Genomic DNA, 23,555 nt, shown 5'->3' with positions numbered 1-23,555 from the left:
TTGCAACCCATTGGACACTTGATTAAACGACTCTTTTTATATTTATTTTACGAACAATTTTACAATCAATTTCGAATTACACGATTATTTTCACGATTAATTTTACAGTATTTATTCTGTACTTAACTTAATCCTGGACGTAACTTAATTCTGTACGTAACTGTGAAGTTATTGCAGTTTTGTTAACGTTTAAGTGAAATCTGATCTCGCAGACCTTCTATATATAGTTCCGATAGTCTATATATAGACTATCGGAGCTGATTGATTGGGAATCGAGCGGTTTACTCGATTAATGTTTACTCAAAATTATAATACAAACAGTAATAGATAGAAAATAGTAACGTTAAAGAATTCTTTAAAAGTTAAATAAGTTAAACTGAAATCTTTAAAAACGTATAACATGTTTTTAAAGAATTCATTGCCTCGTAAACAAAGTCCTTTATGACCCAAACGGTGCCTATCCAACCTTTACGTCTTTTTATCTGACTGTTGAATGTAGAGTCTCTAAACTTTGAGTACTTACATTTACAATTTCACAACTTCCAAGAAATGAAAATGAAAGTCTCGATGTAACTTTCTTTTCTTTTCTTGGCTCTAAATCTGATCAATAGTGAAGCGTTGTGACAGTTTTACACGTGACGTTGTGACAGTTTTACACGTGACGTTGTGACAGTTTTACACGTGACGTTGTGACAGTTTTACACGTGACGTTGTGACAGTTTTACACGTGACGTTGTGGCATTTTGACACGTGATGCGTCGTCTGAACCACACAGACTCGACCCCTCTTTTCCGGTCTGCTCGGCCAGACGTCCCACCTGAGACACGACCAAAGACCTGGGCCGGAAACTTTCCACCTCTTTTCTCTGTATGTACCACCTTATTTTTACATTTCTATGCTACTACTTTTGCGGAGTACATACGTGTTTATTTTATTCAAGTTTTCCTGAGATTCAAATTTGGTATTCATAAAACTCGAGTACGAACCTCAAAGTAAAAACTCACACTCGGACTAGACTCAACCTTGAGCACGACTAGAATCTTGAAGTGAATGCTCAGTGAAATGTACTGGAAATAGTCAAAAACTAAGATTGAGTAATAATTGAGGTTAATTTTCGGCTGTCTTGTTATTTAATTTGAATTGTTTTGACTGAGATCAAAATTCCAATAACTGGTCCGAAGAATGTACATTCTTCGGATATAAAGGTAATCAAATTGGAAATCATGATCCTCAAAATCTGTGGTGAGTAGTTAGTAGATAAGTATTCTAATGATCCCAACGATTGCACTTTTACAGATTATGGCTTTTATAGGCGAATCACTGATTTATATTAGGTGAATCACGTTATCATACCTAATTTGATGTTCTTTTACTCAAAATCTATATCATATGGATACTTAACATGGAATCACTGCTAATGCTATGACCATAGAAGAATACAGTCTAGGACTAGGGTTAAGTATTAATTAGGGGTCAGTACTAATTTAGTAAGTGTGAAAACTGAAGTTGGTTCGAAATCAAGGTTACACGTTGACAGGCGAGGACAATTTGAAGAGAAGAAGTGACGATAGATAAAATTAAAACTGATAACCCTGTCACAGATCACAGTGACCAGGTACCGAGTTACTGGTGTCAACTCTAGATCAGATCCTTGCTACCTCGACTTCGACCACGACCTTCTCAGATTCGCTCTACGACTTTCTCGCAACGATCTCAACCCTATCTACAGTAAGATAACGGAATTCACTTAAAATTAAAAGTTTGTGTCGAGATGGGTCCAATGGCATAATAAGTAAAACTCTCCTCAGCGATTTCCTTTCTACCAATGAATTAAATGAATAAATCTATTGTCACCATGATCATGAAATGGCTCCAGCCTCCAATAAAGCCATGAACGCCTATAGCATTATCAATTTTAGTGCTTATGTAACGAATGATATAACATTAAAAAACGCTAAATAAAATCTAAGTTTTTACACTTCAGTTGAATACTCCTCAATTAAACATGTGGACATTCAGGAGGTCCAAAGAAAAGAACCAACACCGGTGAGTTTATGGATTTATCCAAAATGCGATGTTCAGTGTCTTAATTGTACGTATTTCTATCAATAGTTTTTCGCCATAATATCTCGGCCAAAAACAACCCAGACTCTTTTAGGACGAGATCATGGGATATCCTCATCTAAGAGAGAACGAGATTGACAGTTTTGGAGGTAACGCCTCTTATATCAAGCTTCAAGAGGGACACAAACTTGCCGAAATCAGATATGGGAACACGTTCGAGCTTTCTGTTCTTTACATATCAGGTTGATTTCTTTCACTTTCACTTTCACTTTCACTTTCACTTTCACTTTCACTTTCACTTCCACTTTCACTTTCACTTTCACTTTCACTTTCACTTTCACTTTCACTTTCACTTTCACTTTCACTTTCACTTTCACTTTCACTTTCACTTTCACTTTCACTTTCACTATTGGTTCTTTTCCTGTCAGGTCGACTTCTTTTTACTTTCACTTTCTCTAATTGTCAGGTTGACTTATCACTTTCTGTTCTTTAAGGAGAGTACCCAGTATCTGCTACTAACAATTAATCACCGCTAGTTTTTACACTACTACCATTAATCACACTCTCTCCTGTTCAGCACTACCAAACGACCTGGAGTCCCTCAAGGAACTCATATTCAGTCTCAATAGTGACGAGAATGTGGGTAAGTTTGCGACACATGTTCGGTACGACAGATGGGTCCACAGAAAAATGGTTGAGGCTTTGGGTGACACGGACCGGAACCAAGACTTCCATTTCAGAGGTGAACATTTTGTTTTGGGTTGATGTCTTACTGTTCAGATGAGATTTAGATTTTTGTTCGCTTTGAAGGGAGTATCCTATAACATATAACGAGCGCTTTCTTTCTTTCATTCAAAATTAATATTCCCGCTTACATTTAAATATATTAACTAGATTTCAAGCTCATACTATCTGATTACCTGAACATCAACCTGCCTGAAAAGTACAAAGATTGGTGGCAGGAGTTTTCTAACACTTCTGCAAATACTATGAACCTCAAGCAGCTCCAAGAATTCTTCCATGCTTTTGTGAGTTGCTGAATGTTTATACATGTACTTCAAGACTTGATTTGGTAGTGATTATGACAGTAGGGCCAGAAAGACCGTATTTATAGTTTGCATTGAAAGTCCTTTCACTTGTGAAAGTCAATGACATAGACCGCCAACATTGTTCCCCAGATGCTCGAAACATGGCTTCTAGGTAAAGTTATTCTGGAAGGGTACAACTACGGAAAACATGGACTTAGCGTTGACCAGTTCAACAAGTTTTGCAAAAGGATTCAGGTAACCTTTACTTATCAAAACGAACAGTTAAAAAACTTGATAAATGTTAGCAAATTCAAGAAAACCTAATGAGTGGTAATCATAACAATAGGCAGACAATAACTTACTTTAGGTTTCTACAACAACATGATATTTGCAACTTTAGACGACATTAAAAACCTTCAGAAGCAAGAAATCTCCACCGAGAAACGTACATTCGTGATGAGCAAGAGGGTAACCGGCAAGAAGGTCAGTAAAAAGGAGTCTAAAGTTCCAATCAGAGATTTCTACACAATGTTGTTCTCAAGAGAGAACGATATATTCGACATAAAGAAAAGTGACAACATGGTTTACTCGCTAAACTACTATTGGATTAATTCCTCTCACAACACCTACCTTATGGGTGAGTAAAAGGAAAGACTCTCGTTAGTCGGTTTTGTGGGGAAGTTAAAATGTTTATGGGTTTGTGAACGAAAAGTGGTTAAGAATGATATAAATCACAAAGGCGGTAATATCAAGCGTAATGATTGGATGATGATTTATCACTCTACACTCGAATGTCACGTGACTTTTTCAACCCGTTCTCTAGGTGGCCCTGAACGACTATTCGAAACCCTAACCCTCTAATCTGATCCCAACCCTAACCCTAACCCAATCCCTTAAAAAAGCATATGCTGAAACCCTAACCCTAACGATCGCCAATATCTTGCTAGGGGAGCATTTTAACCCTATGTCATGGGGGTTGATTCATAATCAGCGTCCGAAAATACATCGATTCAAGTTGGTTTCAACTGTCGGGGGTCCTTTCAGAAATCTCGAAAATCGAGTGTAAATTGATTTAGCACGCTCGGTAATGATTAGAAACAAAATATAAATCAAGTATTTAAAAGCAAGCTTTGGTAACTGTAAAAATGTTTATTAGATGCTGGTTAAATCTCGTTAAGACTGTCGGCAACAGATGTCAAACTCCAATTTCCATCGAACATATCAACTGTTTAAGTGTGTATTCTTCTAAATATTAATTAGCAATTTACGAATGTGGAAGAGTCAGTTCCGCATCCAGAAACAATATAAAGTCATATTTTAGCCAGGAGTTGTCTAATTATCTAGCAACCCGAGCGTTTCACAATCGGATTTCAAGTGGTATTTTACTAGCACTATTATAAAGCAATGAAAGGCATTAGTTTGGTCAAATCAAACGGAACATATGCTATCAGACTTTCAACTGACTATGGCAGGGTTAAAACAGTTTTAACGCTAGCAACGATCCCCTTTTACATAGTTCCACTAAAATGATAATTTAAGATTAAATATGTATACTGTATATGCAAGAAAAACATAAAAATTAAGTATTAATACTTGAGAAGTACAATAAAGTTACAAAAGTACACTAACACCCCTTCGTGGAGGAGTGAGGTAATTTAGTTATAATATGATATAATAAGTAATGTATTGACCACAAGTTCCTTCGTTTCCTGGACACAAATGCTATGATAATAATTAATAATAACATTAAAAATAATACGATGGTAATACATTGATGTAAAATTTATTTGAATTTTGGAATAAATAGTATGAGAAAACATTACAGGCTGGTGTCAGGAAGGAGCAATATAAACATACTTTATTCATTATAAAATACATGTAATATAGAACAGCGCTACAGTTAAACAGTTAACTTAGCACTGAAGGTTTTGTTGAATTGTTGGGATCTAGCAACAAAAAACTAAGCGTTTAAAGCGGTTAAAATCTGGTGGAATTCCAGTAATTTCTGCACGTTTGTGGTCACGCAATGTAGCAAACCACATGACATCTCAACACGTGCGACCCATATAAGGAAATACCCCTAACCCTAACATACCAGGACATCAGCTAACAGGGGCCAGCTCAGTGGAGGCGTATATCAGAACCTTGTTACAAGGATGTCGCTGTATAGAACTCGACTGTATAGACGGTCCTAACAACGATCCTATAGTGTGGCATCAAAACACGTGGTGCACCAAGATCAAACTCTTCGACGTGAGTTGTGTCACGTGACGTCATACAACGTGTCACGTGACGTCATACCACGTGTCACGTGACGTCATACAACGTGTCACGAGACGTCATACCACGTGACACGTGTCGTCATACCACGTATCACGTGACGTCATACAACGTGTCACGTGACGTCATACCACGTATCACGTGACGTCATACCACGTGTCACGTGACATCATACCACGTGTCACGTGACATCATACCACGTGTCACGTGACGTCATACCACGTATCACGTGACGTCATACCACCTGTCACGTGACGTCATACCACGTGTCACGTGACGTCATACCACGTGTCACGTGACGTCATACCACGTGTCACGTGACGTCATACCACGTGTCACGTGACGTCATACCACGTGTCACGTGACGTCATACCACGTGTCACGTGACGTCATACCACGTGTCACGTGACGTCATACCACGTGTCACGTGACGTCATACCACGTGTCACGTGACGTCATACCACGTGTCACGTGTCGTCATACCATGTGTCACGTGACGTCATACCACGTGTCATGTGACGTCATACCATGTGTCACGTGTCGTCATACCATGTGTCACGTGACGTCATACAACGTGTCACGTGACGTCATACCACGTGACACGTGTCGTCATACCACGTATCACGTGACGTCATACAACGTGTCACGTGACGTCATACCACGTATCACGTGACGTCATACCACGTGTCACGTGACGTCATACCACGTGTCACGTGACGTCATACCACGTGTCACGTGACGTCATACCACGTGTCACGTGACATCATACCACGTGTCACGTGACGTCATACCACGTATCACGTGACGTCATACCATGTGTCACGTGACGTCATACAACGTGTCACGTGACATCATACCACGTGTCATGTGACGTCATACCACGTATCACGTGACGTCATACCATGTGTCACGTGACGTCATACAACGTGTCACGTGACATCATACCACGTGTCATGTGACGTCATACCACGTGTCACGTGTCGTCATACCACGTGTCACGTGACGTCATACCACGTATCACGTGACGTCATACCACGTGTCACGTGACGTCATACCACGTGTCATGTGACGTCATACCACGTGTCACGTGACGTCATACCACGTATCACGTGACATCATACCACGTGTCATGTGACGCCATACCACGTGTCACGTGACGTCATACCACGTGTCACGTGACGCCATACCACGTGTCACGTGACGTCATACCACGTGTCACGTGACGTCATACCACGTGTCACGTGACGTCATACCACGTGTCATGTGACGTCATACCACGTGTCACGTGACGTCATACCACGTGTCACGTGACGTCATACCACGTGTCACGTGACGTCATACCACGTGTCACGTGACGTCATACCACGTGTCATGTGACGTCATACCATGTGTCATGTGTCGTCATACCACGTGTCATGTGATCATAGGGTCGAAAAAACGACGGTTTTAGACCTATAAAGTTTCAAATATGTGTGTTATTGATATGTTTTTGATTAAGCAAGATGAAGTTGAATCAAAACAGAGCTATAGTCCAATAATCAGGATATCCTTTAACTTTACTTTTTAGTCTCTCATCACTCTCTCACTTTCAGGTGTTAAAAGCGATTAACAGATTCGCTTTTGTTACTTCAGATTATCCCATCATCCTCTCTATTGAAAACCATCTCTGTATCGAGCAGCAGATCGTGGCAGCTAGCATGGTAAGTTCTATAAATAGCATGGTTAGTTCTATAAACTGACAATTCAGAGATTTTTTGCAAGTTTTTTTAATTTTTGGATTGCCACCATATTTAATGATACATACTAGGAAATTTTCAGATGAAACATGTTTTCAAAAACAAGCTGGTTTCCATCGACATTTCTCCTGAAGATCCGGGCTTGCCATCACCAGATGCTCTGAAAAAGAAAATACTTGTAAAAAACAAAAAGATCCAGGAAAGTAAGTAAAATTGCCATAAAAATCTGATAATTCAATCTGATAATTCAGAAATTACCGAAACTTGCAGCAACTCAGAGTATTCCTCAAACTCAAATTTATTTTACAACACTTTGCATGATAAAGTAAGGCCAAGACCATAAATAACAAGTTGTCCAAAAGGAACAAAAACTTTGGGCAGTCTTATTGAGTTCGAAAAGAAATATAAGCTTGAACAGTCTTCTTAAAATCCCCATTTCATAGAGAAAGGAGGCGACAGTGATGCCGATACTACAGGATCTAATTATGTATCTATCAATCTCAATCGTTTAGGTAACCCAGTTTTCCTAGTATGGACCTAGAATTCATCACAATTCTTTTTGAAAAGGTCTCTATAGAGTTTGGAATGTTCTTATTTATATATTCTCGGGAAATGGCGTGGGATGCAATCCCATTTACATGTAGTCAACAAAATTTCTTTATTTGCATGACCCTCACTTCTCCCAATCTGTTTGGTAACAGTTAGTAACAATGCAGTCTTGAGTCTTAGGTAAGTTATCGGTAATCGCACTATATAGTGACAACACTATATAATGACAAGCACTTTATAATGACAGCACCATATAGTGACATGTCATAAGTTTAAATTCCCAAATAGTCAGACTGAGCAGGTTGAGCTGTAGTAAAACACAGTACTGAGGTGTTAAAACATTTTCATTACTATCTTCAGTAACATCCTGAATCAGAAACTCGGTTAATATCAGTTCCTACAAAGTGTAACATTGGGAATGAAATGACACAACTAAAAACGATACCTATGAATATTTTTAAAAACATAACTTTTGTGCCCCAATGCAATGGAAAACCTTTAAGATAAATCCAATAATGGAATCCCAAACGGGTCCACGGCATTGAGCCCCAATGGACGTATAGTTCTTAGTTTCTGAATATAACGGTGTTCATCCACTTCTAGAGTTCTTGGGCTACTATTACTGAGAATTGACACTTTATAAGCCTGGTTGAAATTGTCACGTTGTTTCATGTTATGAACTTCTACAAGGTGTTTACCCAAGCTGAATCCGTCGTCGTTTTCTTCAGGGACAAATGTATTGTCCGAAATGAGTTTGTAGTAATGGGCGCGATGTTCGTTTACTCGTGCCCTTAGGGGCTGCACCGTTCTTCCTACATAACACATATTACAAAGTTGGCAACTGAAGATGTATACAACATTGTAGCTGACACATGTACCAGACACTGCTTTGGCTCGCTGTCCATTGACTGTTATTGATGGATGTGGAGATATGATGTTACAGGTACCGCAGTGTCTGCCCCCACATGGTCTTGTGTGAGGTTGGGTTAAGTCATCCGCAAACTGTTTTGCTTTGACTAACTTCCTTCTAAATGATGTTCCAGTACGTCTGACGAATTTGAAGATAGGGCGTGATGTACCGGCTCTAGATGATATTGGGGAGCCTGGGGTGTTTCCACTTGTATGGGAACCAGATAATCCTGAGAAGCTCCTGGTTCTACTGAGTTCTGGTTCCAATCTTTTTACCGATTCTACTAACTCTTGATCGCTGCCAAATGTTGAAATAACGCGGACTGCTGGTTCTGGAGACTTTGGGACCAGGACACTGCTGTTTGAGTTGTCCAGTGGTTTTAGGCATCTTTCAAAGCCAGGTAGCGCAGTTGGTTAGAACGCCAGCTTTTCAATCGTGAAGTTGCGGGTTCAAATCCCACTGTCTGCCTGGTCGTGGGGTGAGCGTCGTTGACGTTCAGCTAAGGATCCTGAGTGGTCTATGCAGCCCCCCGGTCTACTCAGCCGAATACTCGAGAAATCGGGTGTGAGGGTTAAATGAGGAGCTGCACATTGCAGCAAAGTCTCGGACGAAGAAAGTATGGTACACACTACCTTAACCGTCACTGGCTAAAAACAAATCCTTCGGCTTCCTGTAATTGGCTGGTTGCACTTGTGTAACAATGTGGCTGTTGGAATACTCCGAAGTAAAATAAGTGTCTTGATAAAAAAATCTACCATAGTTTTAGGGTAGTTGGATTGGAAGAAAAAGGTTTTTAATTCATCAATTTGTTTTCGGAGTCTGTCGTTATCATTGATGATTCGCCGGAGTCTCAGGCATGCACTATAGACTATGCTGCTGAATGTATGGTTCGGGTGGTGGGAACCGAAGTACAGGTAGGAGCGAGCATCAGTCTCTTTAACATGAAGGTCTGTCTGAAGATCACCTGCGGTGTCGAAACAAAATTTTATGTCTAAGAACGCCACATAAACATTGTTATCTTCTATGATGTTCTCATCAATGTGGAGGCCAAGTTCTGCTAGCCTTGTATTGACAGTCGCGATGAATTTTGAAAACTGTCTTTTCGTACCATGGAATACTCCACAGCCGTCGTCTATGTATCTCTTGACCGATTTTACAAGTTCCATTAGTTCCGTGTCTGAATAGACTTGCTCACGCATGACATGGTATACTGCTATGTTTGCAAGTTGTACACAGATACTGCGTCATTATATAGTGTTGTCACTATATAGTGCGGCCGCGGGAATCAAGTTATCATACGCGTGAACACTCTTTTCAGACTCATTGAAACTCACTAATTCTCCCCTCAGACTCACTTTAACTCACTAATTCTCCCCTCAGACTCGATAGAAGACGAGGACGACGACTCGGACGAACCAGACGAGAATGACGAGGAGTTGTTTCAGAACGATTCAGCGTACTCCACTTTAAACGAAATCCAGACTGAAGGACCGGCTGAGTCCAAGGAGATGAAGAAATTCTCTGTTTACATTAACGACGATATTGACGGGGAACTTTACAGTTACTGTCAGATAGCTGTCCAGGTAATGACTAATGAGGCTCTAACCAAATAACTATAAATTCTCCGGGTAGGTAACCAGGTAAGGAAGTAACCAGGTAAGTAGGTAAGGAAGTAACCAGATTACCGAGGTATTTGTAACTTACCAGGAAACCAGGTAACCAGGTAACGGTGTAACCAGGTAACGGTGTAACCAGGTAACGGTGTAACCAGGTAACGGTGTAACCAGGTAACGGTGTAACCAGGTAACGGTATAACCAGGTAACGGTGTAACCAGGTAACGGTGTAACCAGGTAACCAATCACTTCAAATATAATCCCAAATATGATACTATTGTACTTCAGGGAAATTCCCTCCATATAAAAGAAGAACGTGACCGTCTATCTCAAAGCAAGGAGATGAGATTGCACGGTTGTAACGCCTGGTACTTTGGTTCTATCAGTCGGGATACCTCGGAGGAAGTTGTTAAGGACTTTATCCTTTCTCGTTACGTTAACTGTGGTATTGATCAGAATGAAGCGATAGGTTCGTTCCTTGTGAGGAGGAGTGGGACACCACTGACAGGACTTTATAACATTGTGGTTACTATCTGGGTGGGAAACGCCGTCAAACATGTCAAGGTGAGTTTTTATTAAGATGTTTTCATTTTTATCTGTTCCTCTTAATTTTAATGTCTTCAAAACTACAGATAATTAAAAATTATACATAAAAAACAGTATCAGTATTAATTGGTCAAAACAAATATGTACACATCTGCAAGATTTTTACACCTAATCATTCATTTTACCTTCAGGTGAAAAGTGAGATAAACATTCTGACACAACGTCTTCAATTCTTCCTGGATCCCTCCGAAAAGTTCAACAGCGTCCCTGACTTCATCAACTTCTACCATGTGCGACAAGACTTACCCCAGTCAGCCTACTTCAAATACCCCATCCCAAACTCGGAGCATTACACCAACAAGCTCTGGTACAAGGGTGACATGGACAGGGACACAGCCCAGAAACTCCTTTTGACCCCAACTTTGATGACAGGCAAATTCCTCATCAGAAACAGAATGGATAAGAACACTAAAATAGGGTTTACAGTGTCATTTCTAATGCCGAAAGACGCAAATGATCTCGTGGTACAGCACTTGACTGCTAGAGAGATAGGACCGTTCGTCAAGATAAACCAAAACCTGAAGTTCTGGAGCGTGAATCACTTGGTGGAACACTTCACTAAAAATCCCATAACTAGTGAAGGATCTGTGAAGCTGACGATGGTATGTAAAGATGGACTAGAAACTCATGTTAGTACCAATGCGGATGGTCTTACTGTGGAGCTGAATGAGGCCTACCCGTATGACGACCCTGCCCTGAATTTGAAGTTCTTGTTGTTGAAGGGGTTCAAGTTTCATAACGCTCTGAAGATACGTGTCGACAGTGATCCGCCTAAGGATTTCTATGAGGCAGATTTCGGGACAAGGAAAGGTAAAATAAAGTGAGGCAGTCTATGAGCTCAGAACAAGTTATGTATAACAATCAACAATGATTTTTAGATGTCAACAGGATACCAAATTGACTCATTCCAGGTCTGCATGTACCAGTAGAGATCACGAGCGTTGTCAAAGACGGAACTCCCTTCGGAAACCAGCTCAAAACCAAAATACTAATAGAGAAGCAAGTCCCCATTATGAGTACCAATTCGGAATTCTTCAGTTTCACAACTCCAATCTCAAAGATTACCATGAAGTGAGTAAATATAGAAAGATTGCGGACAAACAGGAAAATTGTAATAACCTGACACAACCATTAAGGGGGGGGGGGCCAATGGATATTTTTTTGTGAAACTTGATTTCGAGATAGCAGTTGACCAACAAACTAAGACCAGTGACCGAACTTTTGAGGGGGTCCCGGACCCCAACCGCCAAACGGTGCCCGCGGGGCAGCCACGCCCATATTTGGTCCAAATTAGGCCCAATTTAGCCAAATACTCTGAACATGCCCAAAACCCAAATTTTAGGTACTCTACTTGTAGCTAGTGGTCTCCTGAACTCGTATATGAAATTTCATCAAGATTGGACATAAAATGACTGAGTTATGAGCCAAAAACCATATGCCCATATTTGGGCATACGCACCAAATTTGGTAGATTTCGTCCCATAAATTGGTCAAATATCAATATTATTCACTGAAACTTACTTTATATGAAAGGTAAGCCTAAACTACATATTCTCTGTAAGTTATAGCTTTATATCTGTTTAAATGTGGATACTAAGGCGAAAAGACCACAAAAAATGAACTAAATTGCCCATATCTTGGTTCGCGATATTCGCGGAATTGATCTCATTAAAATTGTAACAACTCAATCAGTTTTCAAAATTTGTCCATGAAATTTTCGGAATCGACTCGAAATCGCATTTCCACCTTAGTTTGAGAACAGATTTTTGATTAAGGCCTCAAAAAAAATTTGGCGGCCAAATTCTGAATTTCTCCGGGAAAATTTTGGAATTTGGCCGCCAAATTTTTTTGGAGGCCTAAATTAAAAATCTGTTCTCAAACTAAGGTGGAAATGCGATTTCGAGTCGATTCCGAAAATTTCATGGACAAATTTTGAAAACTGATTGAGTTGTTACAATTTTAATGAGATCAATTCCGCGAATATCGCGAACCAAGATATGGGCAATTTAGTTCATTTTTTGTGGTCTTTTCGCCTTAGTATCCACATTTAAACAGATATAAAGCTATAACTTACAGAGAATATGTAGTTTAGGCTTACCTTTCATATAAAGTAAGTTTCAGTGAAAAATATTGATATTTGACCAATTTATGGGACGAAATCTACCAAATTTGGTGCGTATGCCCAAATATGGGCATATGGTTTTTGGCTCATAACTCAGTTATTTTTTGTCCAATCTTGATGAAATTTCATATACGAGTTCAGGAGACCACTAGCTACAAGTAGAGCACCTAAAATTTGGGTTTTGGGCATGTTCAGGGTATTTGGCTAAATTGGGCCTAATTTGGACCAAATATGGGCGTGGCTGCCCCGCAGGCACCGTTTGGCGGTTAGGGTCAGGGACCCCCTCAAAAGTTCGGTCACTGGTCCTAGTTTGTTGGTCAACTGCTATCTCGAAATCAAGTTTCACAAAAAAATATCCATTGGCCCCCCCCCCCCTTAACTATTAGTAATAGTATTGACATGTCTGAACACATGAATCCATCACAGGTTCACCTCTAATTTGGAAGTCCACCAGTTCGCTAAAGTATTCACGGAAGCAGCTACCCTCACAGCCGGCGGAGGTCATGATGCTGCGAAGATGGGGCTTAGCAAGGAACTTTCTGATCTGGTGATCTACTGCCAGGCTGTTAAAGTACCCAAACCCTTCGCTCCCGCTACAATCAGTTTAATGCAACCGTAAGTGAGCTACAATCAGTTTAATGCAACCGTAAGTGAGCTACAATCAGTTTAATGCAACCGTAAGTGAGCTACAATCAGTTTAATGCAGCCGTATGTGAGCTACAATCAGTTTAATGCAGCCGTATGTGAGCTACAATCAGTTTAATGCAACCGTAAGTGAGCTACAATCAGTTTAATGCAACCGTAAGTGAGCTACAATCAGTTTAATGCAGCCGTATGTGAGCTACAATCAGTTTAATGCAGCCGTATGTGAGCTACAATCAGTTTAATGCAACCGTAAGTGAGCTACAATTAGTTTAATGCAGCCGTATGTGAGCTACAATCAGTTTAATGCAACCGTATGTGAGCTACAATCAGTTTAATGCAACCGTAAGTGAGCTACAATCAGTTTAATGCAACCGTATGTGAGCTACAATCAGTTTAATGCAACCGTAAGTAAGCTACAATCAGTTTAATGCAACCGTAAGTAAGCTACAATCAGTTTAATGCAACCGTAAGTAGAACCCTTCGCTTTATAGAACTAGAACCCTTCGCTCCCGCTACAATCAGTTTAATGCAACCGTATGTGAGCTACAATCAGTTTAATGCAGCCGTATGTGAGCTACAATCAGTTTAATGCAACCGTAAGTGAGCTACAATCAGTTTAATGCAGCCGTATGTGAGCTACAATCAGTTTAATGCAGCCGTATGTGAGCTACAATCAGTTTAATGCAACCGTAAGTGCTGCTACAATCAGTTTAATGCAGCCGTATGTGAGCTACAATCAGTTTAATGCAACCGTAAGTGAGCTACAATCAGTTTAATGCAACCGTAAGTGAGCTACAATCAGTTTAATGCAGCCGTATGTGAGCTACAATCAGTTTAATGCAACCGTATGTGAGCTACAATCAGTTTAATGCAACCGTAAGTGAGCTACAATCAGTTTAATGCAACCGTATGTGAGCTACAATCAGTTTAATGCAACCGTAAGTAAGCTACAATCAGTTTAATGCAACCGTAAGTAAGCTACAATCAGTTTAATGCAACCGTAAGTAGAACCCTTCGCTTTATAGAACTAGAACCCTTCGCTCCCGCTACAATCAGTTTAATGCAACCGTATGTGAGCTAGGCGTTCTTTTTATAGAACTAGAACTAGAACCCTTCGCTCCCGCTACAATCAGTTTAATGCAACCGTATGTGAGCTAGGCGTTCTTTTTATAGAACTAGAACTAGAACCCTTCGCTCCCGCTACAATCAGTTTAATGCAACCGTATGTGAGCTAGGCGTTCTTTTTATAGAACTAGAACTAGAACCCTTCGCTCCCGCTACAATCAGTTTAATGCAACCGTATGTGAGCTAGGCGTTCTTTTTATAGAACTAGAACTAGAACCCTTTGCTCCCGCTACAATCAGTTTAATGCAACCGTATGTGAGCTAGGCGTTCTTTTTATAGAACTAGAACCCTTCGCTCCCGCTACAATCAGTTTAATGCAACCGTACGTGAGCTAGGCGTTCTTTTTATAGAACTAGAACCCTTCGCTCCCGCTACAATCAGTTTAATGCAACCGTTAGTGAGCTAGGCGTTCTTTTTATAGAACTAGAACCCTTCGCTCCCGCTACAATCAGTTTAATGGAACCGTTAGTGAGCTAGGCGTTCTTTTTATAGAACTAGAACCCTTCGCTCCCGCTACAATCAGTTTAATGCAACCGTTAGTGAGCTAGGCGTTCTTTTTATAGAACTAGAACCCTTCGCTCCCGCTACAATCAGTTTAATGCAACCGTTAGTGAGCTAGGCGTTCTTTTTATAGCACTAGAACTGATTCGGGCATATTATTATTTTCTGTCTTACAGATAACTACGAGTCGCTCCGCCTCCAACGTTACGTCACACCACGTGACATGACGTCATACCTCATGACATGAGGTCTTACCACGTGGTTCCTATATAAGGATATATCTCAGGTACCACATGTGCTCGTTTACAGAACTGACGATAGATAAGTTCGCCAAGAACAGAGTGGACTACATGAACCTGAGCAGGTTTTGCGACCAGCAACTAGGTAGGATGTATCCCAGTTGGAAGAGGATGGACTCTTCAAACTACTCTCCAATGTTGCCGTGGGCGTATGGAATGCAGCTAGTCGCACTCAACTTTCAGACGCCTGACCTGGCCATGCAGCTCAACCATGGCATGTTCACTAGGTTAGCAGTGTACAACTAGAATCAGCAGCGATTATGAATTACAACAAATTATTCAAAGTTAAAATTGGACAGTGTTTAAACTTTAATTAAATAATTGGATTTTTTGTAAAGTTCTTCACGATTTACAGCCTAATTTACCTCAGAAATCAACGCAGAGGCTATATAATGAAGCCTGCGTTCATACGAAAAGAACAATACGATCCTAACAATCTGAAGACCTACTTAACAGACGCGGGTCCTGAAGTGATAACTATAAATATCCTCACCGGCAGGTCAGCCCAGTAAACCTGCAGTTGACTATATGTTTTTACGTCACAACCAAAATAAAATTTTGGTATTACCTGTTTCATTTTTATTATACGCTGTTTTTCTAAAGCATTTAATATTAAATTACTCTATTCAGGCTGATTTCCCTCCCGAAGAACTGGAACAAGACAGGCTGTTTTGTAAGTGTGACCCTCCATGGTATTGGACCCGATCAAAATATACAAAAGAAATCTACTGTTGACAGAAAACCTGGTGAGTTTAGCATATAAAATCACTGCTTAATCATTTTAATTAATTAATATTAGTATCAGGATCTAACCTTTAATTAATTAATATTAGTATCTGCTTAATCATTTTAATTAATTAATATTAATACCAGGATCTAACTTTCTCAATTTCCCACTTCCCAGGTGTATCTCCCAAATGGTATCAGGATCTACCCTCTAACACTATGGAGTTTTCGGTTGGGTTCCCACAGTTAGCAATGTTACAATTCGTCCTCTTCTCGAGCTCCAACGAACTTCTCGGTCAAAGATGTGTTCCTGTAGACTACATGAGAGAAGGTAAGTTAGAGTTAGAGTTAGAGTTAGAGTTAGAGTTAGAGTTAGAGTTAGAGTTAGAGTTAGAGTTAGAGTTAGAGTTAGAGTTAGAGTTAGAGTTAGAGTTAGAGTTAGAGTTAGAGTTAGAGTTAGAGTTAGAGTTAGAGTTAGAGTTAGAGTAAGAGTTAGAGTTAGAGTTAGAGTTAGAGTTAGAGTTAGAGTTAGAGTTAGAGTTAGAGTTAGAGTTAGAGTTAGAGTTAGAGTTAGAGTTAGAGTTAGAGTTAGAGTTAGAGTTAGAGTCATTTGGGGAGATCGAAATGAAAGTCTTACATGGCTGTGCAGTGTGCATTGTGCACACTGCACGAATGTCGTTAAAATTGGGCACAGATCAGCTATCTGATAAAAACATACTGTCATATAAATCTGTATATAAATACATGCTGTTATATAAATCTGATAAAAATACTGTGAAACAAAAATGACAAATATCGTACAAATAAATGAGTCACGTGAATGAAAATGTATGTTATCTAAAAGTAAACCAGCTCATAGACTAGGATTAATCTCTGGCTCATTAAACCACCTATGCGTCAACAGACTTACAATATCAAGTCTCTGATCAACGTCATTCTTCATACACCGGTTGATAAAGTCCTTTGCGAGATCGTCTCCATCATCAAGCCACTGCAATTCAACGTAGTCCCGGATCTCTGTTTTCTCGTTGAAAGGACAGTCTCCAGCAATGAGGCAGTGGACCAAACACCCAATAGTCCAGACAGCAGCAGGGAAAGCGGAGTATTTCTTCTCTCGGTAGTATTCTGGGGGCAGGTAGACGTCTGTTCCTTGGTAGGTGGTGTAGGGGTCTGGAGAGAGTTTACTGGCGGAACCGAAGTCGAGCAGCTTGATCTGGAGAGTGGTGGGGTTGAGGAGGATGTTTTCGTCCTTGATGTCCCGATGATCGATACCGCAGGAGACAAGGTAGTGGACAACCTGGTGAGGGAGGCATTTAGAGTTTGATTTGAAAGTTTCGATTTGAAATTACACATTGAATCATCAAAGGGCTGGGAAATATTTAAAGAGATGTCAAGATGTCACTGAAAGCTGGGATAAATAAGGATAGCTTACCTTGATAACTTGTCGGGTGGTGAAACCAGCAGCTGCGGAGGTTAGAGGTCCGTTCTTGTCGATGTAAGTAAAGAGATCCTGGTATTCCTTCTCATAGTCCATCACGTACATCCAATAGTTGCCGTCCTCATCGTAAAACACCTCCAGAAGAGCCACTAGGTTGGGGTGGTAGAGAGGCAACCACAGTGCCACTTCATCCGGCACGTACTTGTTGAATCTGGGACACCAGGTCTTCCGCAAGCACTTTTTATCAGGGACAATCTTTACTGCACACTTCTGTTTAGTGTCCCGGTCGATACAGGTCCACACAGTTCCGTATCCTCCTGATCCGATGTGATCCACCAGCATGTAGTAATCCGTGAAGTTCTCCGTTTTTCTGTCTCCGTACATATCGTGAGAGGGAAGGTAAGTAAGGGATTATAATTAAGGAAATTGGTTGAAAGGCAGAGATAAACTGAATGATGCACTTCACCCTTCACTTCCGCCTTATATACCGCCCCTCAGCCCTCACTTTAGAGATGTCTCATTAGAGGGAGGGATTGCAGTTAGTCTGGTCACGTGTAATTAATCGGTCACGTGGTGTGACGTAACCCTCATTACAGGCTCCACGTGGGACCGGTAAGGAACCCCCTCCACCACTGATTGCTTGATAACAGCTGTGGGGAGACATGTGACCCTACCCCTAATGGTTTTCAGACGCTAGTCCGATGTCATGTGGTATGTCATGTGGTACAGTGGTATGTCATGTGGTAATTGGTAATTGGTATGGTGGAGTGTCTGATGTCTCGGGATATTCACCTGTAAAATTGGTGTGACCTGACCCGTGACGAGTAAAAATGATACGTAGGTATTCATGTCAGGTGAAAGTTGCTGCATAGGAATTAGGTTTGTGGGGTGTTGTGGAATGCATGTTTGCAGAAAATGTAGGGCTTGGAATTTGTCTGCCCTCAGCCCTGCGGCATGGCTTTGCCATGTATCGGAAACTTCGAAAGAAACCCAATAATATTATGACAACCATCGTGTACTTGTAGGGGTAGTACTAGTAAGTCACTAAGTGAACACAACGCTTATAGTAGTATAGTCAGTGTAATAAGCGCCAAGCGCGAGCACAGAATTTTTTTTCTCCGATTTCGATAAATTTGGTACCAAAAGTTGTCTAAAAATGTGAATAAAATAAATCCGCCGTGTAGCAATTTTCGCTAAAAATGCTACACGGCGCTTGTTTGCCGCGCGTGCTTTTATCGCGCAAATTTTTAGTTTTTGGCCTATAACTTTCACATTTTCAGTTATTATCACATAATTATTATGGCATTGTAATTTGTAGCGCGATGCGTTACTGTGCCGCGCCGCGCACTCAATGAGGCTTCTCACAGCGAGATCGGCGGGATGCGCTACTGTGCCGCGCCGAGCTGCCATGAATTGACATCGTCAATTAACATTGTAATCAGCTCATCGAGACGAAAATTTTAGTACTAATATTTTAAGATTTAAAGAAAAATTATAATTATTTTCAAAAATTTTTAATCTGAACACAAAGCCGTCCCCACTTGTGTGAAATTTTGAACAAATTTTTGAAAAATTTGGTGCTTCAAAAATTATAATTTTGGTACTAAAAGTTGCGTCTGACTACGTTCATTACGATCCTGTAAGAATTATTTCAAAAAATTCAATATTTTAGGAGTTATAGGCATTTTAAGCAATAAATTACCTATTTTTCGTCCTTTGTACACTCTTGCGATGCACAAAAAGCCCACATACAGCTTGACGTTATCGTGCTACACGGTGAATTTTCATTATTCACACTTAGAGGTAACTTTTGATACCAAATTTATCAAAATCAGAGACAACAAATTCTGTGCCAGCTCATGGCGCTTATTACATAGACTATTAGTATTAAGCAGTATTGATAATAAAGTTGCATTTCTTAGCATTAGTTTACTCCAAGATCTAAAATCTAAATCAGCATAAAAACCATTGTTACTATTGTCTGCACCATATAATATTTAGGGCCGTATTCTAAATGATTGCTAACAATTTGTTTCTCCGTATCCAGGCTACAGATCAGTGATCCTGCACAACGTGTACGGTGAAGAGCTGGAGTTAGCAGCTCTACTAGTCCACGTAAACAAACGGCCCTGGGAGGCATTTGAAACTTGTGACAGACTAGACCAGAACAACCAAAGGGAGAGCGAACTTCAGAAGGTATAGTTGCACTTATAACCAACCTGGCAACCTACTAGCCTTGCCCCTTAAGTTTAACATCAGAACCTTTCTCATTACTTTTCCTCGTAGTCATTTCAATCCAGGAAAGCGTATGTTTGAAAATGTAATGAAAAATTCTGCCAAAACATTGTCATTACTGGTCGGCACTCAGCCTGTCATTCCGCCGAATCTCTATATTTTTATGAACATTATAGCCTGGGGTCCCCAAAACAGTGAAATCTCGGTCTCCGTCTAGGAAAGCTCATAATTCATAATGGGACAAAATTGGGACCATTTGGTAATTGTCCGGTCCATTTTCAAAACTTGAAGTTGAAAATGGAGAAATTTTCGCATACCCAATATAATAATACCCAATTGATTGCTCTATTCTTGCGTTACCTGGTTTCTAAATCTATTAACTCCGTCCGTTTTTCAGAAAGCGACAGATCTAGCGTCAGTGATACACTCCAACATAAAGTACCGTAAAGCAGCTGTAGAGCACCTTGAAGACCAACAGTGTACTCTCGAGAGGTACCTTATGGAACTGTTCGACCTGAAATACAGTGACAAGTTCATTGACGCTCTTATGAACCCAATGGGTGCCACAACGGCTATCTCCTCGCATTTTAATAAAAACTTGTGAGCTACTGCTTAATAATAATACCGACTGATTTTACTGGAGTCTGATTAATATCATGCGAAGACATTCAAAAATTTCTCAAATTTGAAATTGGACATTCTGACTCAGACTACAGCAATGGCCAGTTTTACGTCACCGGACCCTATATAATTGTAATAAACTCGAGTTGATTAATTATTGCACTATCTTGTATCTGTAAAATCCAGAATGTACAAATGCCCAATGCCCATGTCTTACTGTTTGTGGGCAATATAAAAAGATTGTAACATTTTCTGTCAAACCCTTTTTACCTTACAGCGATCAATACATTTTCTTTATGTCTGAAAGTGAATGATTTACATTTCAATTTATCTTCAGCTATTAATCTTTTTCTTTTAAAATCACGCACAGCAAAAATAATGCGTACATTTTGGGAAAATTTTTAAATATTAATTGATGAAATATAATGTGTAATGATTCCATCCCATCATGATCGAATACCATTATCATTACTCATTACGTTTTATCTAAATTAGTTTCTTGTCAAAGTAAAACACACATTTGAAACATTCGGGGAGTGAAAAGCACGCTCCCCAATAATTACTAATAATAATCTTTTATTCTGTAATAACATCGCAATTTGGCTACAAAACACGTGAGACATGCTATTCTCTTGTTAAGACACCCTTAAATACGTGACGTCATAGCACGTGACGTCATAGCACGTGGCGTTACAAAATAACACGTGATGTGACAAAAAATCGCGTGGTGTGACGTCAAACCATATCATTATTCTCCCAAGACCCAAAATACAGGCGATTCAAGAAAAGTATGAGAAGTGCCAGTTGATACCCCGAGGAATTGAACAAAAAGTAACGGTCACGAAAGAAAGAACTTTATCCCCTTTAATGACTAGTTCAATTCCTCAGTAAAGAGCACTGCGAAATGCGAATCAGCACATTATGTCTATATTTGGGCATGCCCACAAAGGGACATGTCCAATAAAGAAGGATCTTAACACAAATTCAAGTGTTATCTCTTTCCACAAGTCTCACGTCAAATTATCCTATCCATTCTAGTGTTCCACTAAAAACACGGACTTCTATTTAAGTACAACCTTCTTTTTAAAATGAACCCTACATGCACTAACTACAAAGTCAATCAACTTATCGATTGATCGTACATGTCGCTGGAAAAGGTAAGAAGGTTGCACTTCCTGCGTTTTCTCTTTTACATTCATCGTCCTACACTTACTCCAATCTGCACGGATAACTTCGCTAAAACAAAACAATACATTTTGTGTTACAAATAACCTACTACTTTAAGTTAGACTTCTTTATTTTTCGTTCATATGCCCTCACTTCAACAAGTGAACCCAATAATCAGCGAAAAGATGGACGAGTCATTCGTGCGCGACTTAAAATCTTCCACTTTCGTCTAAAAACTGGCTAAAAAACTAAAATTGGCTCCACGAAATTTCACCTGTGTCACTGTCAACTGACTGAACATTTCAAAACAATGTAACAACATAATATTATGTAGAAAACAAAATTTGTGACGTTTTGATTTGTGTCTCGCTATGATACCAAATCATTTTCGACATTTAATTAAATACAAACTTAACCTATGATTAAAACCGTGCATCTGATCTGTAAAAGTTTTATAAGTCACGTGATCTACATAAAATGACTTTTTTTGAGCCCGGAGATTATATTTTAACAAATCAACCTTTCTCTCAGCGGACAGTTTGAGATAAATTCTTCAGCTAAATCTAAGAAAGATCGTGTTATCTCAGCCCAGAAATTTTCTCCAAAAAGCTGAAAAGAAAAAAAAAGGATATAGATAGCTGCACCAAGATAACATCTAGAACAAATTAGACTACACTCTCTTCATCTCGTTCGAGTTTCCTAAAAAACAGTTCCTCAGCCTAACATACATAGAGGGGAAACAAATATTTCAAGGGACCGCACATCACTGATCTAGTCCAGCAACTCTAGAAAGTACGTAGTTAAAATCCTTCTCATAGATATTAGGAGTACAGTTAGAAGGTGTACAATTTAGGAGAAGTTGCAGGATCAGATGTATCAGGACTGTGCAGTAACATCAGGGGTTCCAAATAATATTTATCCATAAATGGGCATTATATTATATCAACAAATTCATATTATATAACATGTAACCATTATAACCAAGCATTCTAACAACAGTTTTCTCCTAATTTCAGCACATCTGTACAAGTGTTGCGTCTTTGGTGGGGTTCTGGGATAGGTAAAGAAAATGTTACTTCAAATTCAGAGCCAGGAATGCCAATTTATATTTCAGTTCTCAAGCCTCAGAGGGCGAGGTCTGCAATTTAAGGAATCTTGAAATATATAAGGAAGAACCCCAGCACTTTATGAGGAGGTTGTGTCAGATGATACACTTGCTCGTGTGCTGCAAATCGTAGATAATTTCATACTAGATTTATCATGATCTCGTTTGTAGACTAATTTAGTCCAAAATAAACAGTGTGTGTAACATTATTATCATATACTAGGTTCCAAAAACTTATATTCTAGTGACTAGTTTATCGTGGAGGTGTGTGTCCCGTTTAATCGGGCCCCAAACTAAACTCGTGACAGGTAAAACAAGAACACACCAAGATAAACAAATTAAATAAACAACTGTTTAGCAGTGGCTGTGCTCGAAAAGAGCCACTTGGGTAAAACTCAAAAATAGTGTGACAAGGGAATTTATTAAACTTTCAACCAAGTGACATTAAAAGAGTCGGGTGGTAATAAGAAATACAAAATGCGTGCCTATATTTAAGAAAAACAAAATATGTTAGGCCATATTTACAGTAAACTAATAATTTAACGTCTCTCAACTCTTGTCCATTGATCCCAACAAAATTTTGACAGTCGGTCGGATCAAGGAACAAAATGGTTCATTTTGGTTAAAAATTGTCAATCGTTTTCGTAAGTTTCATTTATCTTCCTTGCGTCGTCTGAATTGAAGTCTTTGTCTGTGGAGCTTCGTTCTTAAACAAGATCATGTTGAACTGTTAATTTACTGATTTCGTTTATCTGAAATAAAAAGAAATTAGCGAATGTCTGAA

The 23,555-nt window shown here is 39.6% G+C and overlaps 2 protein-coding genes across 12 annotated transcripts in view; one reads left to right on the top strand and one right to left on the bottom strand.

Moving 5' to 3' along the window:
- Positions 1-545: 545 nt before the first annotated feature.
- On the top strand, positions 546-21,063 carry LOC134816596 (1-phosphatidylinositol 4,5-bisphosphate phosphodiesterase gamma plc-3-like). The gene is made up of 22 exons (XM_063825518.1): positions 546-867; positions 1,602-1,728; positions 1,985-2,046; positions 2,159-2,306; positions 2,642-2,806; positions 2,959-3,092; positions 3,243-3,347; positions 3,513-3,729; positions 5,191-5,345; positions 6,965-7,072; positions 7,191-7,311; positions 9,948-10,150; positions 10,470-10,745; positions 10,919-11,597; positions 11,699-11,858; positions 13,336-13,524; positions 15,467-15,706; positions 15,850-15,978; positions 16,110-16,225; positions 16,384-16,536; positions 19,691-19,839; positions 20,276-21,063. The coding sequence occupies exons 1-22, from the start codon at positions 754-756 to the stop codon at positions 20,480-20,482; spliced, it is 3,957 nt and encodes a 1,318-aa protein (XP_063681588.1). The 5' UTR covers positions 546-753; the 3' UTR covers positions 20,483-21,063.
- Positions 21,019-23,555, bottom strand: part of LOC134816597 (uncharacterized) — a 38,554-nt gene continuing 36,017 nt past the window's right edge. For 8 of the 11 annotated variants that reach the window (XM_063825523.1, XM_063825524.1, XM_063825522.1 and 5 more), the window contains exon 7: positions 21,019-23,523. The gene's annotated coding sequence lies outside the window, so the exon portion shown is untranslated. The remainder of the gene's footprint in view (positions 23,524-23,555) is intronic. The other 3 variants (XR_010160423.1, XR_010160424.1, XR_010160425.1) reach the window with 1 other exon arrangement.

This window comes from Bolinopsis microptera, chromosome 6 (assembly GCF_026151205.1).
Source record: "Bolinopsis microptera isolate Bmic1 chromosome 6, MBARI_Bmic_1.0, whole genome shotgun sequence".
Classification (NCBI taxonomy): domain Eukaryota; kingdom Metazoa; phylum Ctenophora; class Tentaculata; order Lobata; family Bolinopsidae; genus Bolinopsis; species Bolinopsis microptera.
Note: the sequence above shows the minus strand (reverse complement) of the source record. Positions and strands in the feature narration are given on the sequence as shown.